General features: G+C 42.0%; 1 protein-coding gene across 2 annotated transcripts in view; it reads left to right on the top strand.

Annotated features, from left to right (window-relative positions):
* Window positions 1-26,938, top strand: part of SETBP1 (SET binding protein 1) — a 268,787-nt gene that overhangs the window by 169,597 nt on the left and 72,252 nt on the right. For both annotated transcript variants that reach the window (XM_082783099.1, XM_082783100.1), the window contains one exon: window positions 20,384-23,849. In XM_082783099.1, the coding sequence (XP_082639225.1) occupies window positions 20,384-23,849 (3,466 nt within the window). The remainder of the gene's footprint in view (window positions 1-20,383; window positions 23,850-26,938) is intronic.

Genomic DNA, 26,938 nt, shown 5'->3' with positions numbered 1-26,938 from the left:
GTCCTGCTCCATGAAGTTTGCAGGCTAAAGCCAAAATAAGGCTAAAGCCAAGAGAAGGGAAAGATTATTATTTCTCTCCTTTTTAGAGAGAGTGATGGCATTTGAGACAACATTTTGCAAAGATTTGACATCTTCTGAAAACAATGTTTTCATCCTTTGGCTCCAGCCATAGTCCATGGACCTCCAGAGCATAAATTAGATTTTTAATTGGCCCAGTCACCTGTGGAAGGACTTCTCTTTCTCTCTTACTGACCACAGAAATGCCTCTGGGTGACTATGTTCCTAAAGGAGGAATCTTAACTGGGAAGGGAATAAGCCCAATCCCTATTAAATCCACTTGGAAAAGCCTAAATAGGAGCTGGCCTCATCGGAAACGTTGGCTGGTAATCATCAAGTTCCTTGCCCAAAGTCAAAGCAGATATGAGAATAAGAGGAAATAAGAGATCTTTGAAATCCCTATCCAGTGTCATAATCACAAACCCCTCTTTCCTCTGAATGAGCTTTTTCTTGTCCTTTGGGCTTGATTTTTCAGTAGGTTAAATATGCTCCTTATCAATACTTTATCAGCACTTCCCAGTAGTAGATCCACTCTGACAAGGAGCAACAGTTCACTGACTTTTAATGGAGATTCCTCCATTTTCCTTTGATGGGGAGGTCAATAGCTTACATATGACTGCTTTAAACTTTAAAGTATTTAAAGTGTTGCAGACACATGAGAGAAGGTGGGGAAGGGACAGTGGTAGTGAGAAGAAAGCCGTACACTGGCTCACAGTCAGGAGACCCCTCTCTGATTTCAGATAGGTCCAAAGGACTGCCCTACCATACTCAGAAGAAAGGCTAATCCCTGGGATCATTATATTCACAATCCTGCCTTATGATCTTTATAAATCTCTCTCCGAACACAGAGGATGAACATCCTAGTGGGATTGTCAAAATGCTTTTTTTGTACGAACGCTTGGTTCAAAAGGAAACAGAGCGCTGTGAAGTGTCCGTAAAGAAGCAACCATCTGAAGGTCTGCCTTATGAAAGATTAACTTGCATCCCACAGCTTCCTTTTTTTAAATTTTTTCTTATTTTTTTTTTTTACAAAAGCTATTTATAATGGTTCACGATTTAAATGCACACTGTTTAATTATTTATGCATCCTGAGCTGTTTTTTCAGCATTTAGCACTTTTGCCGTGGTACTAACCTTTTTATTTCACACCCGTGAAAGCACACCCTGCACTGAGCACAAAGCAGTATCTAAAGGGCCCCTGGAGAGTGCATGCAGCAAGTGTGCAAGGCCTGCTTAAACATGTGTGCAAAATCAGTTATTTGCCTGATTGCTTTGACCAGTAAGTCAGGGAGTGTGGGAAACCTTCTTCCACCCTGGCAAAATGGTTTCAGACCCTGCTTGGAAGTCAGAAGGTGTTGGGTGGTATTTGGCCTCTCTCCTCTGCTTCTGCATCTTCCCTTTTCTCCATTGTGCCCTCATTACTTGAATGCAAGGGCTTTACGGCAGATTTTTTGCTGCATTTTTGATGCCGATGTTGCAGCCAGGCACATGCATTGCTGTTTGAGTGTCCAGATAATCACAGTGAAATAATGAATAGATATAACTACAATGATTCTTATAAATTACTAAAAGAAAGTATAGAAGTGAAGGCCTGAATTCCTAGTCCAGTCTCCCTTTGTGGCACAAAGGCCTTGAATATCTGTCCTTGGTCAAATCTTTCAATGTCTTACACCTTCTCTGGTGTGGAAATCAATGCAAACAGGCTGTCCTTAGTGCAGAGGATCAGGATGGATTTTGTATGGCTTTCATATTCCTGTACAAATTTTGTAGATCTTGTTGGACTGGAAATATAGAAATTAATTTTTATTATGTGTAAGGTTTTAATTATACCTTCAGAAGATACATCCTCAGGCAGGTTTGCTAATGCATGAATATGGTGCATGGATAGGAGCCGTTTTAAAGGCACTTGACACCAAGAGAAAGAACAGGAGAGAAGAACCGTGGGAGAGCTTCTATTTAATGATGCTGTTTAGGATTGATCCTTGCTGCAGGCTTTGGTAACACAGACATAGACCATGCCCCGGCTTAACATGCCTGCATTTCTAATGCAAGGAAAGTCAGGACTCTGATCCTTATCTCTGTCAGAGACTTGTAAAAGTGGGCTCGAATGCACATGGAAGTGCTGGTCCAGCAGCTCTGTGTGGTTACTGAAATCCATCCTTGCTTAACTTTACATATCCTTGTTTTTGCCCCTCTTGACCATCAGAGACCATCCTGGAAGACATTTTGTCAGACCTGTATCAGAGCAGCCTACCTCTGATTTTGTGCAATACAATTCTGCAACAGCAGAAACTCTGGGATTACTGTGGAGACACGGAAAGGAAGAATGAAAAAGATGTAGGCAGGTCACCTCAATGCCTCACTTCCTATCCTTACACAACTGTTTCCTGCAGCATTTTTTCCATCCCTATTATTTTGTCTAGTCTTATGTCTTCAAAAACTGGGTTTCCTGTTGTATTTGTAGGCTGCCCTATAACTTAATACATCTCGCTGTCAGCAGGTTCTAACATTAAGCCTGAATTTCCTTTCATTTCAACCCTTTTCTCTTATTTGTTTTGTGGAAAGCCAGCTGTCTCTTGAGCTGCTGATACCCAATGCTGTGGCTGTGAGGGGGAGTTTTGCTCATCCTCTTGGCATTTGGTAGTCTCGGTTTTACAAGGGAAACTATGCCTGCATTATCAATTACACCTGCGTTTGAATATAAAGATCAGCTTAAAGGAAGACAGATGCCTTAAATGCTCAGTGTGGTCACCCTGGAGAGGGAATGTTTCTGGATCAAGTCAAATTTAACTTTATCTGGGAGTATATTGCAATCAGACATTGTCCCTTTTCCATCTGCAAAGTAATCTGCAGAATCTGAGCAAGTTTTCTCCAAGGGAGATGTCACGGCCTATTGCGAAATAACTCTTCATTTTCCAAAACACTCTTGCAGCTCAATCTTTCCCATACATGGAGTCCCCTCTCTCCAGCACACAGCAGTAATGATACCCGTTCTGTATATAGCGTCTGCCTGATTTTTTTTTTATTTTTATTTTTATTTTTTTTAACACGAAAACGGGATCAGGAATTTTGAAAGCACTGGTGTTTATTCCGGGAGAAATACATCCAAGACAAGTGAACTGTCAACACCTACTTCTCAATAAACAACTGTCAGGGATTTGAGTAAATGAGGGCTGCGTGTGTGGGTGTGTGAGTCTGTTGGTTATTTAATTACTCCATGAGTCGGCTCGTATCCCTAGTAACCTTCATGTTTTCATTTGAGTTACACCATAGCTTTGCAGTTATTTTCCCCAAACCATGGCTGGTTCTGAGACAAGATTGTTAGACAGCAGCCTGGCTTTGTTTGCTGCCCGTGTTACTGTAGCGTGGGCAGAAAATTTAAACAGGCACCTATGACCCCTCTTATGTGCTTCAGTGAGGGTTTTGTGCTGCTCTGATGCGTCTTAGGCTCCCTCACTAACTCCCGCATTAAGCAGGAGTTAGTTCTCCTGAAAGGAGAAACTTTACTGGATTCCCATCGGGATATATTGATTGTAAGGGAGAAAACTTAGCTCTCAGCTTCGGTTCACCAACAGAAATCACTGCTGTGGTAGCTCTTGCCATTTGCACAACAAGCAAGTAGTCACAGCACACATTTCAGTTAAAATCTGGGGTCTGCCTACTGCACAGGCCTGCTTATGTAGGGCAAACCCACCCAGGTATTCAGGAAAGGATGTCTCGTCCAGGTACAGGGGCTGCTGCCCCTGTGGGAGCAGAAATCACATTGCTGGAGCCTAGACAACACATCAGAGTGGTTGGATGCACCATTGGATGCACCGTTCCCTTGTTTTCTTGGGCAGGGTTTTTTGTTAAGTTGTGTGTTTCATGATGGCACAAGGCCTTCAGGTGAGGTGATGAGCTGAGATGATCAAAACTTAATAAGTTTTGTCTTCTTCTTTTTTCTTCTAATTTGCAATTTTTTTGTCCTGTGTTCCTTTGAGGAAATATTACACATACCTCCACTTCTTCAGAGAAGTGCTGAATTGGAAAAACTCCGACCTAGAATTGGATTATATTATTATTATTATTATTATTATTATTATTATTATTATTATTATTATTATTATTATTATTATTATTATTATTATTATTATTATTATTATTTTACTAAAATAATTATTTATGTGATACTAGTAGTTAGAAACCTCTGACAAATTTAGGCTTTAGTTTTGCCATATAATCATACCACATGAGACTGTCCCTGGACATTTCGAAGACCAGGGCACGCTGAAATCATGGTAGGCATGAGAACACAATGTTGATCTCCAAACTCATAGTCCAGCTAGACCATGCTTACTTCTACAGCTGTGCAGGCAGGTGTGTGTCCAGTAAAATAGCTAGAGGTGATAGGAATAAAAAATTGTCAATTAAAAGAAAGACAGAGGGAACACCAAGCCCTTGAAAGGGTCACCCCAGCAGAGGCCAAGGCTTGATCCATCACCATGGGGGCAAGAAGCCCAGGCCATGCAGGTGGCAACACTCCTACTCCCCATGCCCAGCTTAAACTGATTTCTCTCTGGCATTTTTCATAATGATAAGTTTTCATGTTTTTTCTCTGCTGAATCCTTAAGCCTGGTGAACAGTGACCAAAAACTTAGGCAGAGCTGGGAATGCCTACCTCAAATCTCATTTAACCAAAGCAGAGCCTTGCTAGTCTCTCCTCCATTGTCTGGGAGGGCGGAGCAAGGCACTGCTCTCTAAAGGTGTGGTGATGGGATGAAGCCTCTCTGCGAGCACCACAAACAGAGCAGAGGTGCCCTTGTTGGAAATAACCCACGGGAAGAGCAGAAGCAAAGGATGCCCAAAGCAGGAGACATGGCAGTTCCATTGCATTTTTCCTATGCCCAGCTGCTGTGACCTGAAGTAACAGAATGTGCATAATGAAAGATTTTACTGACAGGCAAACCTCAAAAAAGATTAATTCAAGTTTTAATAAGAAGTCAAAAGCAAGAGCATCTGAACTATATGACCAATGTGAATCCCAGGACCAGATCTGGCTGTTTTTAAATTCCCATTTGTATAATGTGGCAATTTCAGGGAGGGAACAAGGAAATGTTAGCCTCTGCTAACTTTGAAGATGGGTGGGTTTAAATCTGAATTACATGCATAAGTTTGTTCTTTGTTTTCAGAATGCTCTTGTTTGATTGGGAACAATGAAGAAAAGGCACTAAGACTGTGGTGTATCTGAGATTATCTGTTTGCTCTTCCATGGTTTACCTCAAAAAGGAAAGAGAAGTCTTTCATTCAAGAACAATTCAAATTAAGACCTCGTAATGGTAGAGTCTGACTGTGGGGAATGAAAAGTCCCCTGCTTCAGGCTGGAGGGACGGCGTCAGGCAGCCTCTAAAGGTTCACAGCTGGTAGTATTCAAAACACAGTTTCAAAGAACTGCAAGGATACCTACAAAAAAAAATAGTAATGGTAGGTGGAAATTTTGAAAGCTTTGTCAGGAACAATTTGGGCCTCTTTGCCTTTGAGTGGTTGGGAAATGTTTCAGAAAGACTTTTGTCAAGGCATGGATCAGCCCTGATGTGGAACAGCAGGAAAGGGGTTAAGGGCATATTACAGGACACCGACGTAATTGGGGCTGTATTCACCCTGCCTCCCTTTCAGTGCCTATTTTAGGTGCCTGAATTAGATGCTCAGGTGCCCTATATAGTCAGAGGGGTGATTTAGCACACTGATTGCCTCTCTGGATGCCCAGCTGGCCATGCAGGGCACCCAGGCTGCTCAGTCATGTGGTGATTGAGGTTCAGTGGCCAGAGCCATGCTCACAGTTTCCTGCCCTTCCCAAGGAGCTGTGTGGGGCAGGAGGAGAGCCAGTTCTTGCAGAAAGTTAATGGGTGACATCCCAAGCCTGACCTGATATCTCACTGGGTCTCTCCAAGCTATAGCCTTGGTAACAAACAGCTCAGCCCTGGGGGGAAACCTGGGTTTGGATCCTGACCCGAATTTCTTATTTTATTTCACTTTCTCTCATTATTTATTTATTTATTTTGGTTCCTAACTAGAAACCATTTCTAGAGGACAGGAGCTGAAAGCACAAAGGCTTTGCTTTAATCACAACCTTTTTCCTTCTTTCCTCTAAGTAAAAACCCAGTGAGAAGCAGCCAGTGCTGCCTGAAGCGTCCCCTCCTTTTCAAACTGGAGAAGTACGACAAGTCTGCAAGAGAAGGAAATCTAATTACATTGCACATGTTCCAATTTAAGTTGCTGTGGGTTGCTGGGAGTTTGAGCAAGAGAAACACGAGGTCACTGCTTTCCTGTGACTGTGTCCTTTGCTCGATGAGAAATGGATAGACCCGATGGCTTTTCCTGTTGTAATTACCTCCAAGGTGAACAACTGGGGATCTTCCCCACATCCTGCAGTTTGTTTCCTTGAGAAAAATGTCCATCTTAAAATTAAACACCCAGGAACACACACACACATGCACAGACACATGCACACAAGGAGGCAGGTAGAGAAGTGCACATGTGCTGTGATCACAGATGCCCAAATAATCCATTTTGATATCACCACAAAGCTAAAGGACTTAAAAAGCATTGTTCATGAGTAATGCTTACAGCATAGAAATGATATCCCTGTATATCTGAGACACCAATGAATGCCCACGGGCTGGCAGTGAAGGGCTGAGTGCTGCACTGACACACAGTCCTACGTTTATTCTGCTTTGCAGACCGGTGATCGCAGTCATGGCTGTGATACCAATGGTCACTACTGACAGGAAGGCATCATTGCAGCCAGCCCAGAGCCTTTCAATTTTCCCACCCACACTTACACACACAGACCCCATAGCAAAGGATCTGTTTGCACTTAAGCTCCTTGCCACAGGGGCATGATTTTAGTGATAACATACAAAAAAGTACAAACAAACACAGACCATATTTGCCCTACAAGTGCATTTTTAAATATATTTTCAATATTTAAAAACCTTTTCCCACTGATTTGCCTATAAACCAGAGAAGAAATACACAGCATACAGGAAACATCAGCACTGGAATTTCAGTTTCCTTCTTTTCTTACAGTTTTAGTTGACACTGTATTGCTTATCTCATGCTGGTAATGGAAGGTCCATCTTATTCTCTTTGTCCACCTAGATGTTCATTTATTTGAAGTCATTTTAATCTAGATTGTGAAATGCCTTGGGAAAATGTACTTGGAACTTTGGTTTTGGAATCTCCATGTGCACTGAAAGAAGTGAGGATCAGCAAAACTAAATTCCTCTGAAGGATGTGGAAAGACCTTGAGCAAATCACTGTGCCTCAGTATTTCTATCCATAGTGCCCAGAATAATCCTATATCTTCCAGGAGGTGCTTTGGTATTTACTCAGGATAAACTTCAGATAAGAACAAGGTCTTTTTGCTTCTTGCAAATGATGTGATGGATGTCATTCGGAAGAGCACAATGGAAAATACATGCAATAAACTTTTGTAACTTGTTTATTCATTGCTTTATATATCCCCTCCCACATGTAACATACAATGTTCTTACTCACTGAAGTAGTATTTGTACAAAGAGTCCATCAGCAGTTCCTGGTAGAGAAGGGCATGCAGGCCAGTAGAAAAGATTACCTATTCTGGATATATATGCAAGGATATATTTGCTACTAGATGGGAGCATGTATTCTGATGAGACTAAAAACCTCATTTTTAATACCCATTGCTGCAGTCCATCCACGTGAGTCCTTGTCCATCTACACTGAGGATAAACCTAAATACATGTATGTCTCTGGATGGGACAGAAAGGATTTAGGATAATTTTTTTTATGATACTTCATCTACTGAATCCTGGTCTTTGCATCTGGCTTCTGTTTAAATAAACATTTGATCACTAAAAGTAAATCCAAAATAAGTTACATGTCAGGAAGAGATTGCCAGGAAGCCTTGTTTCTCTTCTCTCTTCATTGCTGGAGATATTATACATGCAGGAATTTTGTACCATCAATTGTGCCTTACCTGTTCCAGGAGTAAGAAATAAATAAATAAATAAATAAATAAATAAATAAATAAATAAATAAATAAATAAATAAATAAATAACAATCACTGTAATAAATCTCACATCAGGGAAAACCCAAATTCTCAGATATCCATAACAAGCAGAGCAGTCTGCAGCAGCAGAAATTACAAGCGCTGCACACTGATCTAAAGTCTCTGGCACTTTAAAGTGCACATTTTCCAGCTTTGCCCTTTCCATAGTATTCCATAGGGGCCACCCATCGCAACTGCTGATAAGGTCGTCTGCAGGGTGGGTGATGAATCTGTGCTGATTTCAGAAGGTTTTTTCTATCAGGTTGCAGAAAATAGATACACATGAATCCTTGAGAGAAATCCTTAAAGGCAGAATATGCAGGAATAAGTGCATTGCCTAGTGAGAAACAGAACAAAGAAAAAAAAAAAAAAAAAAACATGAAAAGAGATCCTAACTGAAAATAATAAGTTAATATTTCACCTTGGGTGAAATAGATCTTTCTTCTGATCTGAAGTGAGTTTAAAGCACTCACTAAATAGTCCCTGTACCAACAACTTCAGTGTATGCAACCTTTTTATTCAGTGGTTCAAGATTTAGCTTTTGCTTTTTTTTTTTACCCTGCTTCCCCCCAAGAACACCACTGCACACTGAGTGTGACATTTGGACACAGGCAGGGACCTCCAGCAGCTCAGGGGGTTGCATTTGGGCTCTTGTTTGAGACTGTGATGCTGCATACAGAACAGCAGAGAAATTTAAGCCAAATCAATATGTTCTTCTGTATTAAGGGAAAAAAAAAAAAAAAAAAAAAAAAAAAGGAAAAAGCATCTGATGCCGAAAACTGACTCCAGCATTCCTCATGTCTTTGTGATGTTTTGTGCTGTTTTAATGATGTCCATGAGACTTAGACGCAGACTGGATATCGTGTTTGGTGCCTGCTCTTGAGGCTCAGGGCCAAATCCTGGCTCAGCCCAACTGGTGAGGCCAGGGTCAGTCTGGAGGCATATTTCACGTTTATGTGCCTCTCGAATATCCGCGTGTGCCCATGCTCAGCCAGCACAGAGGGTTCACTGCAGGCATCACCACAGCTTTCCCTGTGCCACGTCAGTAGCCTGAGTGCATCGGGAGCAAGGTGTTTGCTTTACTGGTGTTTGCAAAGCTATGTGCAGTCCAGCGCTGCCCATCCTCACTCTGGGGGAACCACGTCTCCCTAGGCTTGTCGAGATGTAAAGGACCTTCCTAGTAAATCAGCATTGCTGTACCGTGGGACACACCACTTTATAGCAGCAGGGAATATGGCAAGTGAAATGAATTGTTAAAAAATGTGAAATATTCTTTTTTGTGCCAAGGATGAGGAAGAATTGCTGGGATGAATCCAGAACTGAGGTGTGTCGAGGGATAGAAATGATTCCAGGGGAAGACAGAAAAGGTTCTGAGCAGTGAGATTTATTACACTGGGATATAGCCTCCCAGAGGAAGGGCTTGAAGACACATTGCTGGAATTGCTTAACACTTGGTTGGACAAAACACTCGAGGATATAGAGAGGATATATGGTCACAGATTTTTAAGGGTAGAAAGAGCCATTGTGATTGCTTAGTCAAACCTCCTGCATGACTCATACCAGGGGATTTGCCTAAATGTATTCCTGTTACAAGTCCAATAGCTGTCAAGCACTAATGCATATCTGTTTGAAAAACACCCAGCCTTGATTTACAAGAAACTTCAGTAATCGAGAATCCATTGCTATGATAAGCTGTTCTCATGGTTATTTATGCTCCCTATTAAAAATGTGGGCCATCTTTCTGTTTCAGTGTTGGTAGCTTTGGCTTCAAACACTGCATCTGTCTGCTAAGCTGAAGGATCTTCTGTGGCACTCTTGTCCCTATGTATTTTAAGTCCCTTTGTTGTGCATCCCAGATGCTTATAACACCACTAACACCTGTGCTTTATTTAGCTCATCTTCCTCTCTCCTCCGCTACCTCTTGGAAACATTTATCTTCTGCCAAATCTGCCAGCGCCAATCCTTCAGAATAAGCTACATTTTGGGGAAAAAAGAAAAAAAAAAAAAAAGAGAGACATAACTTTGCTCCCTCAGCAATGGGCAATGCTATTTTGATGTGTGAGACACATATTGCCTGCCTCTGATTAACCCTGTGCTCCAGGATGCTTGGATAGGGGATTGTGTCTTTGGTGTCAGTATTTTTATAGAGTTACTCAACTCGAGCACACAGTCAGCACTTAAGAGGAAGTAATAACAGGGCTGGGAATGGTTCTGCTTCATCAACACGGCTAGAGTGAAGAAATGTATTTAGGCGATTTAGTAGAACAAGAGCAATTAAAAAAGCGATGCTCTGAAGCGCTGGTGGTACCACACCATCACTCTGTTTAGTCTCAACGGCTCCAGTCCTAAACAGAGCATGTATGAGAGATCACTTCATTTTTTATAGGTTCAAGAACTGGAGGGTTTTTGCAGCCCAGATCTTCTGCACAGGATAATGTTGCTCAGTCAGATAACGACAGAAAAAGGGGGAATGGTTTTAAACTAAAAGAGGGTAGGTTTAGATTAGAAGTTGGGAGAAAATCATCACTCAGAGGGTGTTGAGGCACTGGCACAGGTTGCCCAGGGAAGCTTTGGATGTCCCATTCCTGGAGGAGTTTAAGACCAGGTAGAATGAGTCCCTGAGCAACCTGATCTAGTGAGTGGCATCCCCTGCCCATGACAGGGGGGTGGGACTGGGTGGTCTTTGAGGTCCCTTCCAACCCAAGCCAAATAATAAGCCAAACCCTGAACCAGGAGAGCTTCAAGCTTTGCTGTTCTGGATGGTAATCCCAGGCCTGAATTTACATTAAATGTCTTTCTGCTTGTCCATTCAAAGTCCTGGGTGAAAGGCTGTGGACTCAATGGCCTGAATTTTATCCTTAGGGGAGGTGCCAGAGGAGTTTGGGAGGCCACTTAAGCACAAAGTCCTGCTTGGGGTACTTTGCAGGTCTCTTTTCTAGGCGGCTGTTCCCAACGCTTTTTTTTTTTTCAGTCTGTGCTGCTGTTGATTTATATTTGTAGAAACCAAACCTAACCTTGGCCAGGGCCTTTAAGGAATGCTGCTATACCTTAATAAAAGCATAGCTAATCTGGAGCAGTTGTTGTGAAAACAGCTGAGAAAGTCTTGAAAGTATAAAATCAAGGGACAATTAAATCCTCGGTTCAGCTCCCAAATGGGTTTCCGCTGGAGATTCACACTTAATAAAATACAGAAAATTGCGTTTCATTTTGGTACATAAATACTGGTAGTGGGGAACTGTGGCATTTAGAAGGGAGAATCGCTCCACCAGAAAACTCACTTCAGCAAAATGATGCAGTCCAGTTGAGCCCCTTTTATGATCTGAGAAATGACTGTTTTTATAGCACACTAAATAAAACCTGCTATTCAAGCTGGAGGTTTATTAGTAAAGGTGATTTTGCCGTAGCTGGGGAGGGAGGGGAAGGAGAGCTGAGAGATGAACATCAAAGCAGAGAAGCATGTCATTGTGAAAAAGCACAGCAATGCCCTCCAAAATGTGGCACCACTCATCATTACCCCAACTAGCATTGCCACCAAAACATTGGTGTCATATGATTATTTTTTGTTGCTCCAAAACAGTAGTGCTAGCCTGTTTGAATTTCCCCTGGTGGGAAAGCCTTTGCTACAGGTGCAGCAGGGTAGTTGGTGAATGGATCTGGAAGGACGAGGCACCTCGAGGAGCCAAATCCATGGAATGGTAAGACCGGTCCTTGCAGGAGGGTGTTCAGGTTTATCCAGGGCTGCCTGTGATGGTGGTGCCACCCAAAATTGCTTTTATAGCCTTGCAAGAGGATTTGCAGGGGGATGTTGGCATCCTCCTGGCCTCAGACATCCCAGTGTGTTCCTGGGTGTCTTTCTTCAAACCTGTCTTCCCTGGAGATAGAAATTTGTCATGTGTGACCTGTTTAGGCAGATTTTCCAGAAGGAATGAGCCACCCACATCTTTCTGCAGATCAAGTTCATTTTTTCAGGGTGAATTTGCTGAAGGCACACCTGGTGTTGTCTCGACATTGGTGATGCAGGACTCATCCCATGATGTAGGGAGGTGGGAGAACACTCCTCTTCTTTGGTATATTTGAACTCTGCTGTGAATTTTCATGAGGTTTTACCCAGCTATGCCAAATAGATGTTCTGGCAGATTTCTGGACTTTGTGCTAATGCTGTAGCACATGCAATACTTCATGATAGACCTTAGCTGCAATCAGGATGCTTTGAAAGAATTAATCTGGCGGTCAGTAACTGCTAAATGAAGTGCATGCTAAAAGAATGATGAGCTAACTGACTGGAGCTCACAGCTTTTATGAGCTTCTCTAAATGCCGGTTTTCAGGTGAATTCAGCATCTCCTTGACATTTAAGGACTCAATTTATAATCAAATTATTTAACTCTAGTGGAAAGAAGCACTGGCCTCGATGGAAAAGCCATCCATAATTCCCCACCCCTTGGAAATAAATAAATAAATAAATAAATAAATACAAAGCTTTCAGGGTAAAACTGCAATTCCTATAATAAATGAAAGATAAAAGAAATCTTTCAATGCAAATTAAGCACTGCAGGCTTTTAAAAAATACAGCAGAGACTTACAGCACACAGCTGCTCACGTCCTTATTTCCAATTTAGTAACCCGAGACGTGCCGAAGCATTAACATCCCGGACACCACCGCAGACTTTTCAGAGATGAACACTTCTTACTGCTCGCATTTCTGAAGGGCCAACAGTACCCCATCGATCCTGGGATCCTTCTACTATTTTATTTTGGCCAAGTCACTGTAGAGGTATACATTGCCCTCAAAGGCTTGAAGGGAAGGGCAGGGGCTGAAGTAGAAAACTGTGCTTGCACACCAGAAGAAGTAGTTGGCTATGGCACTTCTAAAGGGATAGAAACACATTTTATATATAAAAATACAAATATGTAAAATCTAAGATATATTTATATATATTTCTTGTGTGTCAAGGATAAAGCCCTTATATCACTGATACCATTAAATTCATTTAACAAGGCTTTTGGACAAATGAAAGCAAAGCAGCTTAGCAAGGCATTTTGCACTGTGAGCCCTGGCTTCGTGGACATAATGACCAGTTGAAATGCTCACTTAAAACTCTTTGTGCTGGCCTGAGGCCAAGCAAAGCTTGAACCAGGGTTATCTTGCCAAAACTGTGTTAGTCCCATTGTAGTCCTCCTTAGCTGGTCTCCCAATTGTTCTCTCTGCCTAAACTGGGGCAGCAAACTGTGTTATGCTTGTACACGATATTTAAACTGCATTGTTACGTCAGTGGTGATGGGCTCTTTGTTGGAGATGATAGAAAAATCCCATTGTTTAGAGTTTTCCCAGACTTGGTGCTTAATACAAAGCCCTGAAAAGAGTTGCTTAAACATCTGATAAAGAAAATATGTGTTGTAGGGAAGGCCCTATCCCATGAGTAAGGAGTGGATTAGCCCTCAGATCCAAATCCTACCTTTATAAATTCACCATGTTGTTGCAGTTTCACCCCAGAATCCTCAGTCCCTGGGTTTGGAAATTGGACATGTCTTAAATGCAGCTAAAGACTGAAATAGTGTGCAAATCATATGTTTCAAAGCAGTAGCAAAATTAATTTGGAATAACTGTGAAATTTGTGAGTTATTTAGCAAATCGTGATGCTTTAGTAGAAATACATGAAAAAATAAGATTTGCAACTGTGTGGGCATCTTTGGACTATTCAGTAATCTCTTTGCATTATTTTATCTTTTCCTTAAGGATACGTGGATACATAATGCAAAAGCTCTTGCAACATCATCTGCTTTATTGATATTTTTATTAATTTATCTTGATGATGCCCACAGAATGAACAACAAGGTACTTATGGCACAGCAGCAAATAACAGGACCATCATTTCCTTGGGACTTTACCCTCTCTGTTTGATGTGATTACACAAATATCTCAGGGAAGAAAGAGCTGTGTGATAATGGCAGTGCAAATCTGGAAGGACCCCCAGCAGCTTCAGTGAAGCTGCTCCTGATTTGTGCTGACTTGCACCACAGTCTGTGATGTTTGTGTTCAGTGAATGGACACAAACAGGTGATGCTTTGCTTTTAATTAACCCACTCCTACCCCATGCTGTGTCTTGCTCTCAAGTAGTCTCCCTGCAGCTTTGTGTTAATTCCTGCCTCCCTGTCAATTTCTAATGAATGATCCTCGCTCCTGTGAGTGTGGTGGTGTTTGGGCTTTGCGCTGTTGAAGGCTCAGGGTTTCGGGGAAGGAGTGAGCTCTGGGAACAATGAATTTGATACACTGCTCTGAAAAATCCCCTTTCTTTGGAATGATAATGATGAATTTCATGTTAGTGCCTGTTGACACATTTTCCATTCATATTTCAATCAGAATTAAAATCCCTACATTGGTTTTGAACTACCTTCAGTGGGGTTTCTTACAAGACAATACTGCTGTTTGCCCTTCTAGCAGGTGTCATATGTCAGTTTGTGATACCTCCTCACCGGTTAGAGTCACCAAGGACCTAAAAGACTTCCTGAAACCATTTCAGACACTTGCTATTACAAACTGACCTGATTTGATCACAGACCCCTGCTATAAATTGATCGCAATGACTGCTCAAGCGGTAAGTCATCAGGCCAGAGTTAAGTTCCCCTGAACCTGGAGTCTCCTACACTTGGCATCTTTTATTTACAGAGTAATGCTATCCCAGGAAGGCTCAGTGCACTCACCAAAAGATGAGAAATATCTCCAACATGGAGTTCAAATTATGGGCTTCAAGTGAGCAGTTTTCAGCTGTCCCATTGGGACACAGGAGGAAATGCTCAGTTTCGTTTTTGAGTGAAAGTATGAGCTGAGCTAGGATTATTTATTCATGCATTGGAGAGGGATATCTCAGATTTTTTCTTCCTCTCAAAGGGTTTTCTTTTCCAGTAAAGTGTTTTCATGCATGTCTAGGAAGCAGAAACTAAAGAGAAAGCTTTTCAAGAGGAACAAATTACCTGAAGTTTCTCCTGGTTTTTAGAAATCCATGTGAAGGATGAAAGCAGCATCTGGTGTGTTTTTTTTGTTTTGGTTTTGTTTTTCCAGAAAGCAAGTGCCCATTGTATTTTCCACTTACTCTCAGTGCAGCCAAATTTATTCCTTCAGTCTTGGAAAAATTTCAGTCTGACCTTTTACTAGGCACCACCTACCTTTGCTCTAAACTAGCTAGGTGCAAGGAAGGTCCAATTTGCATACAACACAGCCACCTTAGCAGAGTGCTGGGCCTGAGCTAAATACCTTCTCTGCATAGCTTGGGAACAACCTTGTGTCCCAGCATCCAGACAACCCAGGTGGCAGGCAGACCCCACGCCTGCACACATTGAAGTGGTCACAGCCTCACCCCATTGATTTCCAATATGATGCCAGCTCCTTGTTGCCCAATTTGCTACCAAAAATGCCTTACAGGTTCCTAGATCACACAGAGTTATTGAGCAATTTCGCTGAGATTCATGCCTGCTTGAGAGGCAGGGGTGGCCCTGAGATAAAAGTAAACACTTCCCAAGACTCTGATTCTAAGTGACATTATGCATTTAGGAAAGCCTTTCCTCTTTTTCTTCTTCATTTTTTTTTTTTTTAATAATTTTATTTCCAGTCTATGAAGAAGATAACAAAGGATGGTATATCCCCAGAGCACGCTCTGATGTGTCACTGTGGATGCCAATCCCCACAGACACTCCCGATGTTATTAATTTTTAAAACAAACTTGCTGATTGAGGTTCTGACTGCCTTTAAATTGTCTCTACAAGGAGACTGTGTACTAATTAACCCACAGAAACAATCAATGATGTACCTTTTTCAAGTTTCAGGGTGATTAGAATATGAAAATGAAGAGCACAATGGTGCAGATGTTTTAAAATCACAGCAGACAGCAATTAGTGACATGGGAACCAGCTGCTTATCTCTCCAGATAAAGCCTCTTAATAGGGAATTACACTTGAGGAGCCATTACACAGATGGATCTGCGAATGATTTAAAGAGGGGGCGTTGTAGTATTAACTTTGATTTGCAAGCCAGATTCCTGACAAGCTGTGTGTGTTTTACCTCTGGAATAAAGGTGCATTTGGAATACAAGGATACCACACCCTCTAAGCAACCACCTTTTTTTTTTTTTTCACATAATAAGTTTCTCCATTCTTTTTCCCTATTTATTTTATTTTCTCTATAGATTAGTTTGGATTTTTATTGTCACTTTATTAAGTACTTGATTTGGTTATGGTATCTCCTCCTGCCTTGGGGCTGGAAGCAACATACAGGTTTGAAGAGAAGCTCAGAGGAAACAGTGAGGCAGAGTGAGACATCCAGTAGTTAAATTAAAAAAGTCCTGGAGGGATGAATTCTGCCACTGGGTACTGCTTGCAGAGTAGGGTGCCATTCATCAGGAGACTGATATAAAATGCTTATTCTTCTCACACGCAAGGGTTGTATATCAGAATAAAACTGTAAAGAGGAGTAAGCATATCTGCAAGTGTGGGGATGCACAGGTCTGACAAGGCAGGTGAAAGCACACAGTGCCATCTCCTCTGCTCTCTGGATATTGCACTTCAACTGCTGGTAAACGGGAAGTATCCTGCCTGTGGGCCTACCCGCAACAGCCTAAGCTTGAGGAATGAAACTTACGAGCTTGTCACTAAAACCATTTCACTAATGATAAGAGGATTCATGCTTTATTTTTTTAGTCTACAGCTTAGCATATACTGGATTATGTTGCTCAGACTCCTTTGCAGTTACAAAAACTGCTAGCTTCCATATCCCTTTTTTTTTTGCTTGTTTGTTTGTTTGTTTTTTAAGGAAAGATGGGATTGTTACCCACTGATCACTTCCTGTAAACTGAATGTCCAGAGAAAAATTGACCAAGTTTGTTGAGAAGTGATAAAATTACACAGGTTAAGTTACACTTCTACTAAAAGACAAAGGAGCAGGGTCCTGTCCAGAATGGCTAGCTGCTGAAGGAAATATCCTTTAATGAAATGGCAAGCTACAAATATAGTCAGGCATTAAGTTTGAAGTATTTTTAGGGTATTATAAACAAAACAAAACAAACAACAACAACAACAACAACAGAAGTAAATAAAGGTAAATCTTTCTGTTTTCTTGAAAAAGCCTACTATTCTTGGTGATGGTCTCAGTTCTGCTGCCATAGAAACTCTGTTCAAGTCAAGAGCCCCTTGCTGAGAACTATAGAGCTGTAGTATATTACATTTTCCCAAGTGAATAAAATAATGAATTTCTGTGAAAGGCACCAAGGTACAGGTTTCTGAAGAGTCCTGTTCACTCTTATCCTACTGACATCTCTGGTATCTTCTGCTAGCTCATCTCAGGAGTAAGGTATACTAAACTGGGGCTTGTTTGCCTCTTAGGGTGGTGTTTATCCAGCAGGGCAAGTTGACACCTAAAAAAATTAGTACTGATGGGATCAGACAGCAACCCAGAAGGACACACCAGGAATAAAAGAGATTTTGCTGCATTACTTTCAACCATGTTGCCCATGCTTTTAAGTGGACAGTCCGCACTATTCATTCCAGCAAGTGAAACACAACCTGCTGCAGCCGCATGATCTCTGGTTACCAAGCTGCAGAAGAATTATTTTGGGGTGACCTGGTTGTGTCTGGCAGGGGAGAGTAGGCAGTAAACCTTGTGCTGGAAGAAGTAGCATGAGGAGACGCAGTGGACTGTTATGTGCTTCAGCAGATATGTAGTTTTGACATCTCGCTTAGGAAATTAAGTCCTCTGATCCTGCAGACTAGTTGTTTATTGAAACCCTGTTGAAAATGGAGTGATTATCAGTGTGGTTAAATGCCTCCAGAGTTGGCACCTTTGATGATAGGGGCATATCTTTCTCGTGAGTTGTAAGATGAATGTTGTGGTGCCCTGTGGTGCTGCAGTAATGACAAGGCTAACAATAGGGATATGTTGGAAGTTGCATCATCATTTTATAAGGTGCAGGACAAGAAAATGAGGCTGGAGGAGCCAACTGATATATCAGCTCTCATCTCTGATATACAACTGGCCTCTCAGTTCTGAGCCCTTATTAACTGCCTTTAAATATAGATCAGAGAGCATTGCTTCTTTTAAACCAGAGAGCTTCGTGCGTACAGTGCACTCGGAAGGACAAAGGTGTTGTCAGTGTATGATGTTTTCTCTCACAGCTCTAAGCCTCTCTTTTTGCAAATAAAATTGTTCAGGTCATTTAGTTTTGCAGCTTTGCATTTTGTAAATAACGTGGGGGGGGGGGGGCGGGGGGGGAGTTGTTATGATGGCAGCCACAAGGCCGGGATCTCTGCAGAAGCAGCCTGGCCCTGCCTTGGTGCAAGCCAGCAGAGGCCTCGGCCCTCCATTTCCAGGCCTTTTTCAAGTCAGACATCAAGTAACGTCAGGAAGAGGATGTTTTCTGTGTGGCACAGCAAGCTATTAAACCTCATCCCGAGGACGTGGAAGTGGGTGGGCTGCATTTTCTCTCGTGTTTTACCAAAGGCAGACATTGACATCGTGCTTCAGGAGCCGTGCAGCCCTGGGCCACTGCGCGCTGTGTGGCTCACGCGTGGGAGGCCACTGCAAGGAGGATGAACTGATTCATTCCCTGAGGTCTGTTTATGCTTTCGGCTTTTTTCTCAGGCTGAAAAAAATGGGTGTCACTCGCCCGCGACATCTGCAGCTTCACCGCAGCTGCGTGCTTTCATTTTCTCACTCCACAATTCCTGGAAATCTCTGCTTTCCCCAAGCATAGCTGGTCCATATGCACGACAGCTGAGCTATCCACAGGATTTAAGAGTCCCTGATTACTCCTCAAACGATGGACTAGAACAGCTTCATCATTGCTGCCTATTCCAGAAAGGCCACATGCCTGTTTTTATATGCACACTAAGAATATCACATTATCAATTTGCTTATAACTTGCATGTTTATTGGTCACTAAATAAAGTACTGTGGGCTTCAACTGTTTAGCACCTTTCAAATCCCTCCAGAGTTGCCCAAAACTAGGGACACGTATTTTCCCAGAAAACTAAGTCTGAAAGAGCTCAGAGCCCTGTTACACTGACCCCAGAATCTCTGGCAAACACCCCAAGCAGGGATCTAATGTAAGGCTGCTGATAGAAACTTAATTGTACCAGCGTGTTTGCAGGAACATGAGACGCCAAGCAATTGTTTTCTATTGTTCTTTCCTTGGTTACGCATTTATTTTAAGTCTCTCATCATTTATTTGGAATTCAGAACGGTGTCATTACAGTTAGCTAAGAACAGTTGTTTGTAGTACTAGGTGTACAAAACCAGTTGCGCAGTTTGGTCCAGAACTTTACAAAATATAGCACCTAAATTTCACAGGAGAAAACAAATGGCTAGGAGAGGTCAGTTATGGAAAATAAAAAGTTTTTTTGTTTGTTTGTTTGTTTGTTTGTTTGAAGATACTTTAGAAAAAGGCACAAATAGAACAAATATAATTTCTCTATCTGAACAATGCCTACCAAGAAGAAAAAGTAGACTTTCTTTAACTCTATGGAAGTTTTTGGTGTAGTTCTGCCCTTACCAGATTTCTCCTGCAATTTGAAAGGCTGCTGTGGGATTAGAAATCATATTGAAAATGTCTCTTACCAACAATGCAATAGGAGATTATTAAAATGGAAAAAGAGTAATGCAAATCTTGAACCCGAGCATGCTTGAACATCAAGCACACCCAACACATTTGATGCTTATCATTTTTAAGCACTGATTTTGTGGGGATGTCTTCTATGTGAAAATTAAAGCAAGTAACTTTTTTCAGATTTTGACTTCTTGGAGAACTGAGCTCATGGGTTTTCCTCTAGTTTGTTGTAACTTCTTAGATAATTCTGCATTCTTGTTGTTTACAATGGGATTAATTCTGATCAAGTTCTGCAAGGAATTGCATTTAAGGAAAAAGAGATTCTCACCAGGAGGCTGAGTTACACCATTCATCCATTGAAAAGGAATATTTTACTTGTGTTTTAAATTAAAAATCAATAGAAGATGTTTCCTCAGCAATTTAACATTTACAGAAGTATTTCTATTGTTTTTAGAATGGGAAAACAAAACAAAACTTGTTTACAGTGCGTGAATCTAAAAACAAATTTGACTGGAGTATAAGAACATTTTATGACGGCTGCTAATCCTTACGAGGACCTCAGCTTAGAAGAGTTGTCATTCACTGTATAATGAAAGAGCTGAAACCAGTGGTTACAACTGGACTGGTAAACTAACATTTTTCCTATTTTTGTTTTCTTTTACCTTCCAGGTATATGACAGGCCACAAAAACATTCTGCTCTGCACTATGATCCAGGCCTCCAACAAGACTTCACCAGTGACACCTTAAAATCGAAGCACCAGCAGAAAAGTAGCAACCAGCACCATCTTGACTGGTCAGCAAGCTCTGATACTGGATCCACTTCTCAAAGTTGTTTCATCAACACAGAACCCAGTCGAGAAGCAGTCAGTGCCACCAAGGTCACCACTCCAGAGCCAGGAGTTTCCTTCAGCAAATCCCAAGCAAAGAAGTCCTGTGCCAGCAGCACATGGGGGCAGCTGTCAGCCAGCAGCAAAGAGCTTGCCATCTGCAGTGCAGTCCCATCACCCAACAACATTAGTGCAGCTGCCCAGCCAAGCAGCGCTACTGAATGCAACGGGCTGTTGACTCTTAGTGATCAAGAGGGAAATGTGCAGCTGGAGGCCCCCGATCAGCCTGCTGGGAGTACAAAGAAGAAGTCCAGCAAAAAAGACTTGATAAATCAAACCATCCAAACTGCAGACATTGAATGGGTGAAGAGTGCTCAAAAAGTATTTGATAGCAAATCCCATGACAGCATGGAAGGAAAAAAGGAGTCTTACTCGATGGACACTGTGTTGGACGTGTCACCCTCGAAGCAGAATCCCACTTCTGCTAGCAGTTGTGAAAGTGACACCAGTCATGTACGAATTACTATCCCAATAAAGTCTCCGACAACAGATTCATCTGGCCACAAAAGGAAAAAAAGGCAATCTACAAAATCTTCTATGGAGAAAACTATCCAGGAGAAAAGCCTGCCTTCTGCACTTGCTATGAGCAGTGAAGTAGCAAACAGGACTAGCTCTCAGTCAGAGGGGAGTAAAAAAGATCTTCGAGCCACAAAGCCAGGGAAAGTGATTGAAAATGAGTCCCCCTTAGTAGCTATTGACAGCAGTGTGCTTACTGACAAAGCTTCCCCCAACAGCGCCACCCGACTTAGAAAACCTGTAGCTGTGACACCCACTCTCCTATCCACCGATCTTCCCACAGCTAGCAAATTATCTGAGGTCCAGCACCCCAAACTTGCAGCTAAGCGGCGATGGACCTGCAGCAAACCTAAATCTCTCCTTCGGGAGACCTCCATGACAGCATCGGAGAAGCTGATGGTGGAGCCTCCTTCAGCCTATCCCATCACACCTTCCAGCCCTCTGTATACCAATACAGACAGTCTTACTGTGATCACACCTGTCAAGAAAAAAAGAGGACGACCAAAGAAACAGCCTTTGCTCACTGTTGAAACCATTCATGAGGGAACCTCTACCAGCCCAGTGAGTCCAATCAATCGTGAGTTTCCAGGAACAAAGAAAAGGAAGAGGAGACGTAATCTGGCCAAGTTGGCCCAGTTGGTCCCAGGAGAGGACAAGTCCATCAGTGAACTCAAGTTTCATAAAAAGGTTGGGAAGCTTGGGGTCTTGGATAAGAAGACTATCAAGACTATTAACAAGATGAAGACCCTCAAGAGGAAGAATATTCTCAATCAGATCTTGTCCTCCTGCTCCAGCAGCATAGCTCTGAAAGCGAAAGTCCAGCCACCATCTAGTGCTGGGCCAACAACCATTGATGCCAGGCTAGGGAAGCAGATCAATGTCAGCAAGAGGGGGACTATCTATATTGGTAAAAAACGGGGCAGAAAGCCAAGAGCAGAGCTGCAGCCTCAGCCAGAAGAACCTAAGACAGCCATCAAGCACTCAAGGCCTGTTTCCAGCCAGCCAGAAAACCCAGCAGTGCCTTCCAACCTGCAGTCACTTGTGGCATCGTCACCAGCAGCTATTCATCCGCTTTCGACACAGTTAGTGGGGACTAATGGCAACCTTAGCCCTGCAAGTACTGAAACAAATTTTTCAGAGTTAAAAACTATGCCAAATCTTCAACCTATCAGTGCTCTTCCTACAAAAACCCAGAAAGGAATGCACAGTGGAACTTGGAAGCTGTCTCCACCCAGGTTAATGGCTAATTCACCTTCCCACCTCTGTGAAATAGGTTCTCTGAAAGAAGTCACTCTGTCGCCAGTGAGTGAGTCTCACAGTGAGGAAACCATACCAAGCGACAGCGGGATAGGTACAGACAACAACAGCACTTCTGACCAAGCCGAGAAAAGCTCAGAATCCCGCCGGAGATACTCCTTTGATTTCTGCAGCCTGGACAATCCAGAGGCTATCCCATCTGACACCAGCACAAAGAACAGGCATGGTCACCGGCAGAAACATCTCATTGTGGATAACTTTCTCTCTCATGAGAGCATTAAAAAGCCAAAGCACAAGAGGAAAAGGAAAAGCCTGCAGAACAGAGATGACCTCCAGTTTCTGGCAGACCTTGAGGAACTCATCAATAAGTTTCAAGTGTTCAGGATTTCCCATCGAAGTTACACATTTTATCATGAAAATCCATATCCCAGCATCTTCAGGATTAATTTTGATCACTACTATCCTGTGCCATATATCCAGTATGACCCATTGCTCTATCTTCGCAGGACCTCTGATATGAAGTCTAAGAAGAAGCGTGGTAGACCTGCCAAAACCAATGACACCATGACAAAGGTGCCTTTTTTACAAGGGTTCGGTTACCCTATTCCCAGTGGGAGTTACTATGCACCCTATGGAATGCCTTACACATCAATGCCTATGATGAATCTTGGTTACTATGGTCAGTATCCAGCTCCTTTGTACCTGTCTCACACGCTCGGAGCGGCTTCCCCATTTATGAGACCTACCGTGCCCCCACCCCAATTCCATGCAAGCTCTCATATGAAGATGTCCACCACTGCCAAGCATAAAACAAAACATGGAGTGCACCTACAAACACCTGTGGGAATGGGCCTTGGAGACATGCAGTCCTCTTTGGCTCCTCCAAAGGTCGGAGGAACAAGCCTTTCAAGTGGCCGACTTCACAAAAGGAAACACAAACATAAGCACAAGCATAAGGATGAGCGGATACTGGGGACACATGAAGATCTGAGTGGTCTCTTTGCTAGCAAGTCCACTGGCTTCTCCAGCCATGCAATCAATGAAAGGCTAAGTGGCTCAGATAAAGATCTCTCCTTGCTCAATGAGAAAAGCAAGCATAAGGAGAAGCAGAAGCACCAGCATTGTGAAACTGGGCACAAAGGCTCAAAGAGTAACTTCGAAGTGGATACGCTGTCTACGTTATCACTTTCTGATGCCCAGCAGTGGACGCAGAGTAAAGATAAAAGTGACTCAAGCAATGATCCCATTGACTCTTGCACAAAAAGATACTCTGGTAATACTGAGAGTAATGCAAGATCAGAGTCCCTGGACATGTTTGGTGAAATGAATTCCTCGAGTGAGAAGCGGGAAAACGATGCAAGTGGGAATAAAAGAAGAAGCTTTGAAGGGTTTGGAACTTACAGGGAAAAGGACATTCAGCCCTTCAGGACAAATAGGAAGGACAGAAGTACTTATGATTCTTCAGCCTCTTCAGGTAAGCTCCATTTTATTCCATTTTAGCTTTCTGCATTTAAAATTAAATTTAAATTTGAATAATTTAAAACTTGTGTTTTCCAACAACTATGTTTGAGTCACTAACTTCTTTGGCTTTTTGTCATCTAATCCTGTTTTGGTAACATGTTAAGCTGAAACCTTTAGAAGTATTTGAATTGTTATACTTTTATTTATTTATTTATTTATTTAATATATAAATATTTATTTATTTATAAATATAAATTTATATGAATTTATATTTTTATACAAATATATATAAATATATGCCTTTGTGCATTTATCTTTGCTTGGAACAAAAGTTCTTCAAAAATCTAGCCATTGCGTTCTGCAACAGCAGCAATTGCAAAGTCTATTGGAAAACTAGGCAGCCCTCTTTCTGGGATCTGATGTCTCAAGGTCTTGGTCATTGCCCAGCCTTTGGGAGTACAGCCATAGTACTGAGCAGTCTTCCCTCTGGCCCACAAAGTGTACAAAATCAATTTGTTGATGGGCTGGGCAAGTTGTAGGGGAAGCTGTGGGTCAATGTCCCATACCTGGTGTGGTGTACTGGTGGTCCAGAGGGACCCATCACAGCAATGGCAGTGCTGAATATATGGAGACCCTGGGTACAATCCTTGCGTAAATCTGTCACTTCCAGTTGGCAGATGTGGTGTAAGGTAATTATCCTGAGCATCAAGTGGCTGTGGGAGGGACTGGTGTCATCGAAACAATAAACCCTAGCCAATTGACTCTGAAGAGTTTGAGGATGCATGACTTGGAAATACAAGCTGAGTATATAGGAAGGGAGGAAGCTCTTTTGGATGCTAAGGACATCTGTTCCTCTCCCACAGAGTTGGGGGAAAGGAATCTGAATCTTGTCTGAAAGACTGAATTGTACTTTACAATAGGGAGCTGCATTTGTGATGACACAGAGGCAGGTGTTTCACTGCAATATAAATGAATTTAGCTTGGGAGCAAGCCCAGAGCTCCTGCACCATCAGATATTTATCACAAAGCAGATTTCACACTTGGTTCTGGAAAAGGGTGAGCTTTACTGAACCAACCAACAATGGACGGGATTCTGATGTGCTAAAAAAGAGCTTCAAAGAGACATAATTCATAGCCTCCAAAAAGAAAAGAAAATCAGCAGAGAACATAGAGGGAACAGGGAATTTGTATAACCTGCCAATGTGAGGCTCTTAAGTTTTTTATTGACTTGTAGCTGATTGAGATCCAAGGTCTGCTCATACTTAAGCCACCTAGACATTTCCATTTCCTTCACTGAGACCATGGTCTGTGCTATTATAATCAAAAGCAGTCTAAAATGACAGCTTATCCTATGGAAACATTTCCATTCACAATATCACATTATATCAGAGCAGTTGTGACACCCAGAAAATAGACACTTGGAAACATAGGAAAGAGACTGAATTCAGTCTCTGGCTACATCAGGGTTGCTACATGCCTGTCAAATAACAAAATTCTTCTCCAGCAAGCAATGTGGTGGCTATTACAGTAAAGATGTTGTGTCCCACCAAACAAGGGTTAAAAATCTTCAGATATTTTTTACAGGGCTGTTTTGCTTTTGTCCACTAAAAGTTACTGATTTCCCAATCTGATAACAGTTGGATGTGTAGCCTCTATCCCTTCAGAGAAGAAGATGTTTGCCGAGCCTGTTTTCCCAATTTAACATATTTCACTTAGGCACAGCAGATTGTCAAGAAAAAATTCTTAGCACTGGTGAACCCAAACAAGTTTCCAAATTAGGGGCATAATCCCCACCAGGCTGATTTGGAAATAGAATTTGTTAAGAAAAAGTCTATTTCCTGTCATTTTCCTTCTGTTTATTGTCCATGACAATAAAAACATAAAATGGAGTGGTAGAAATTGCAATAGGAGCTTCATCAGATTTGCTGCTCAAACTCATAAAGCTGGTTCTCATTTAAACCAGAATTATTATTATTTTTTTTTTTTTTTTTGTTCTTCATGATTACAACTGCACACCATTCCCCATGACCTAATCCATCAAGTCACAGATTATGAACTGGTTTCTTCATTGTCAAGCTATTATTTAGATGGAAAAATCATCAGCAGTTAACTAAGCAGAGCCAGCTAACCAGAGCCATACCTTGCACTACAAGGGAAAATACTAAAACTAAACAACTCTGCCAAGAAAGGCCTGGAGCCAGGACTGCTCATTAAATCCTAGGAACATCTGTCTGCTTATGACTGTCTAAGATCTCCGTGCAGCTTTTTTCTCTCTGCCTTTGACCTTCACTGGGATTCCCAACAGAGGTCCATACTTCAGTCTAGCCATAGCTATTAACTGGTTTCCACTGAGGAGGGATTAAACTTTTCCATGATAACCTTGGCCTTCTTTCTCCTAATTCACCTTGCATTTCCCTGAGGTAGCTAAACAGTGATTGTCTAATCATAAAAATAAAAGGTAAAAGGGAGGGTGAGGGGGATGGGGAAGTGCCCTATGAGAACACAGCTCTGTCCCAGGAGGCAATTCCATATCCTGATTGTTCCTGCCATCCCGTATTTGTCATCTTTCACAATTGGTCTCACAATATAAAAGTAATATATAACAGAAATAAAAGGAGACATCCTGAATACTCAGGTGAAAGCTGGAAATAAATTTATATAATCATTTCAGTGTTTATCTTTACTGCATGGGCATTTTGGCATGCTCAGGAATGCCATTTGCAACTTCATGGTGTGTTGCTGGAGATGACATATGGAGCAAAAGCCACCCACCCTGCGTAGAGATATCTGTGATAAGAGTGATGAGAGGACCATTTATTGCTCTTCAGCATTTAGGCTTTGCAGTTAGCTTTGCTGTAGTGTGCTGGTGAAGGTACTGTTGTATTGTTGCTATTTTTATCATTATTACCTGTGTTATAACAGCACTTAGCCAGTTCTGAAAAGTTCAGTGTTCCTGATGCTATGCATTGGCAATTCATATGGTAACAAACAGCCCTGCTATATAACCCTAATGCCTGCATATGATTTTGTGATCTAGAAAGGTTAGGAAAAGCCATTACACTTGCTTTCTGGAGGAGCTGGAAATCTCTGCAAAAGGTCCCA

Source organism: Aythya marila, assembly GCF_965140915.1.
Source record: "Aythya marila genome assembly, chromosome: Z".
Lineage (NCBI taxonomy): Eukaryota > Metazoa > Chordata > Aves > Anseriformes > Anatidae > Aythya > Aythya marila.
The sequence above is the reverse complement of the archived record's forward strand: the minus strand, read 5'-3'. Positions and strand labels throughout refer to the sequence as shown.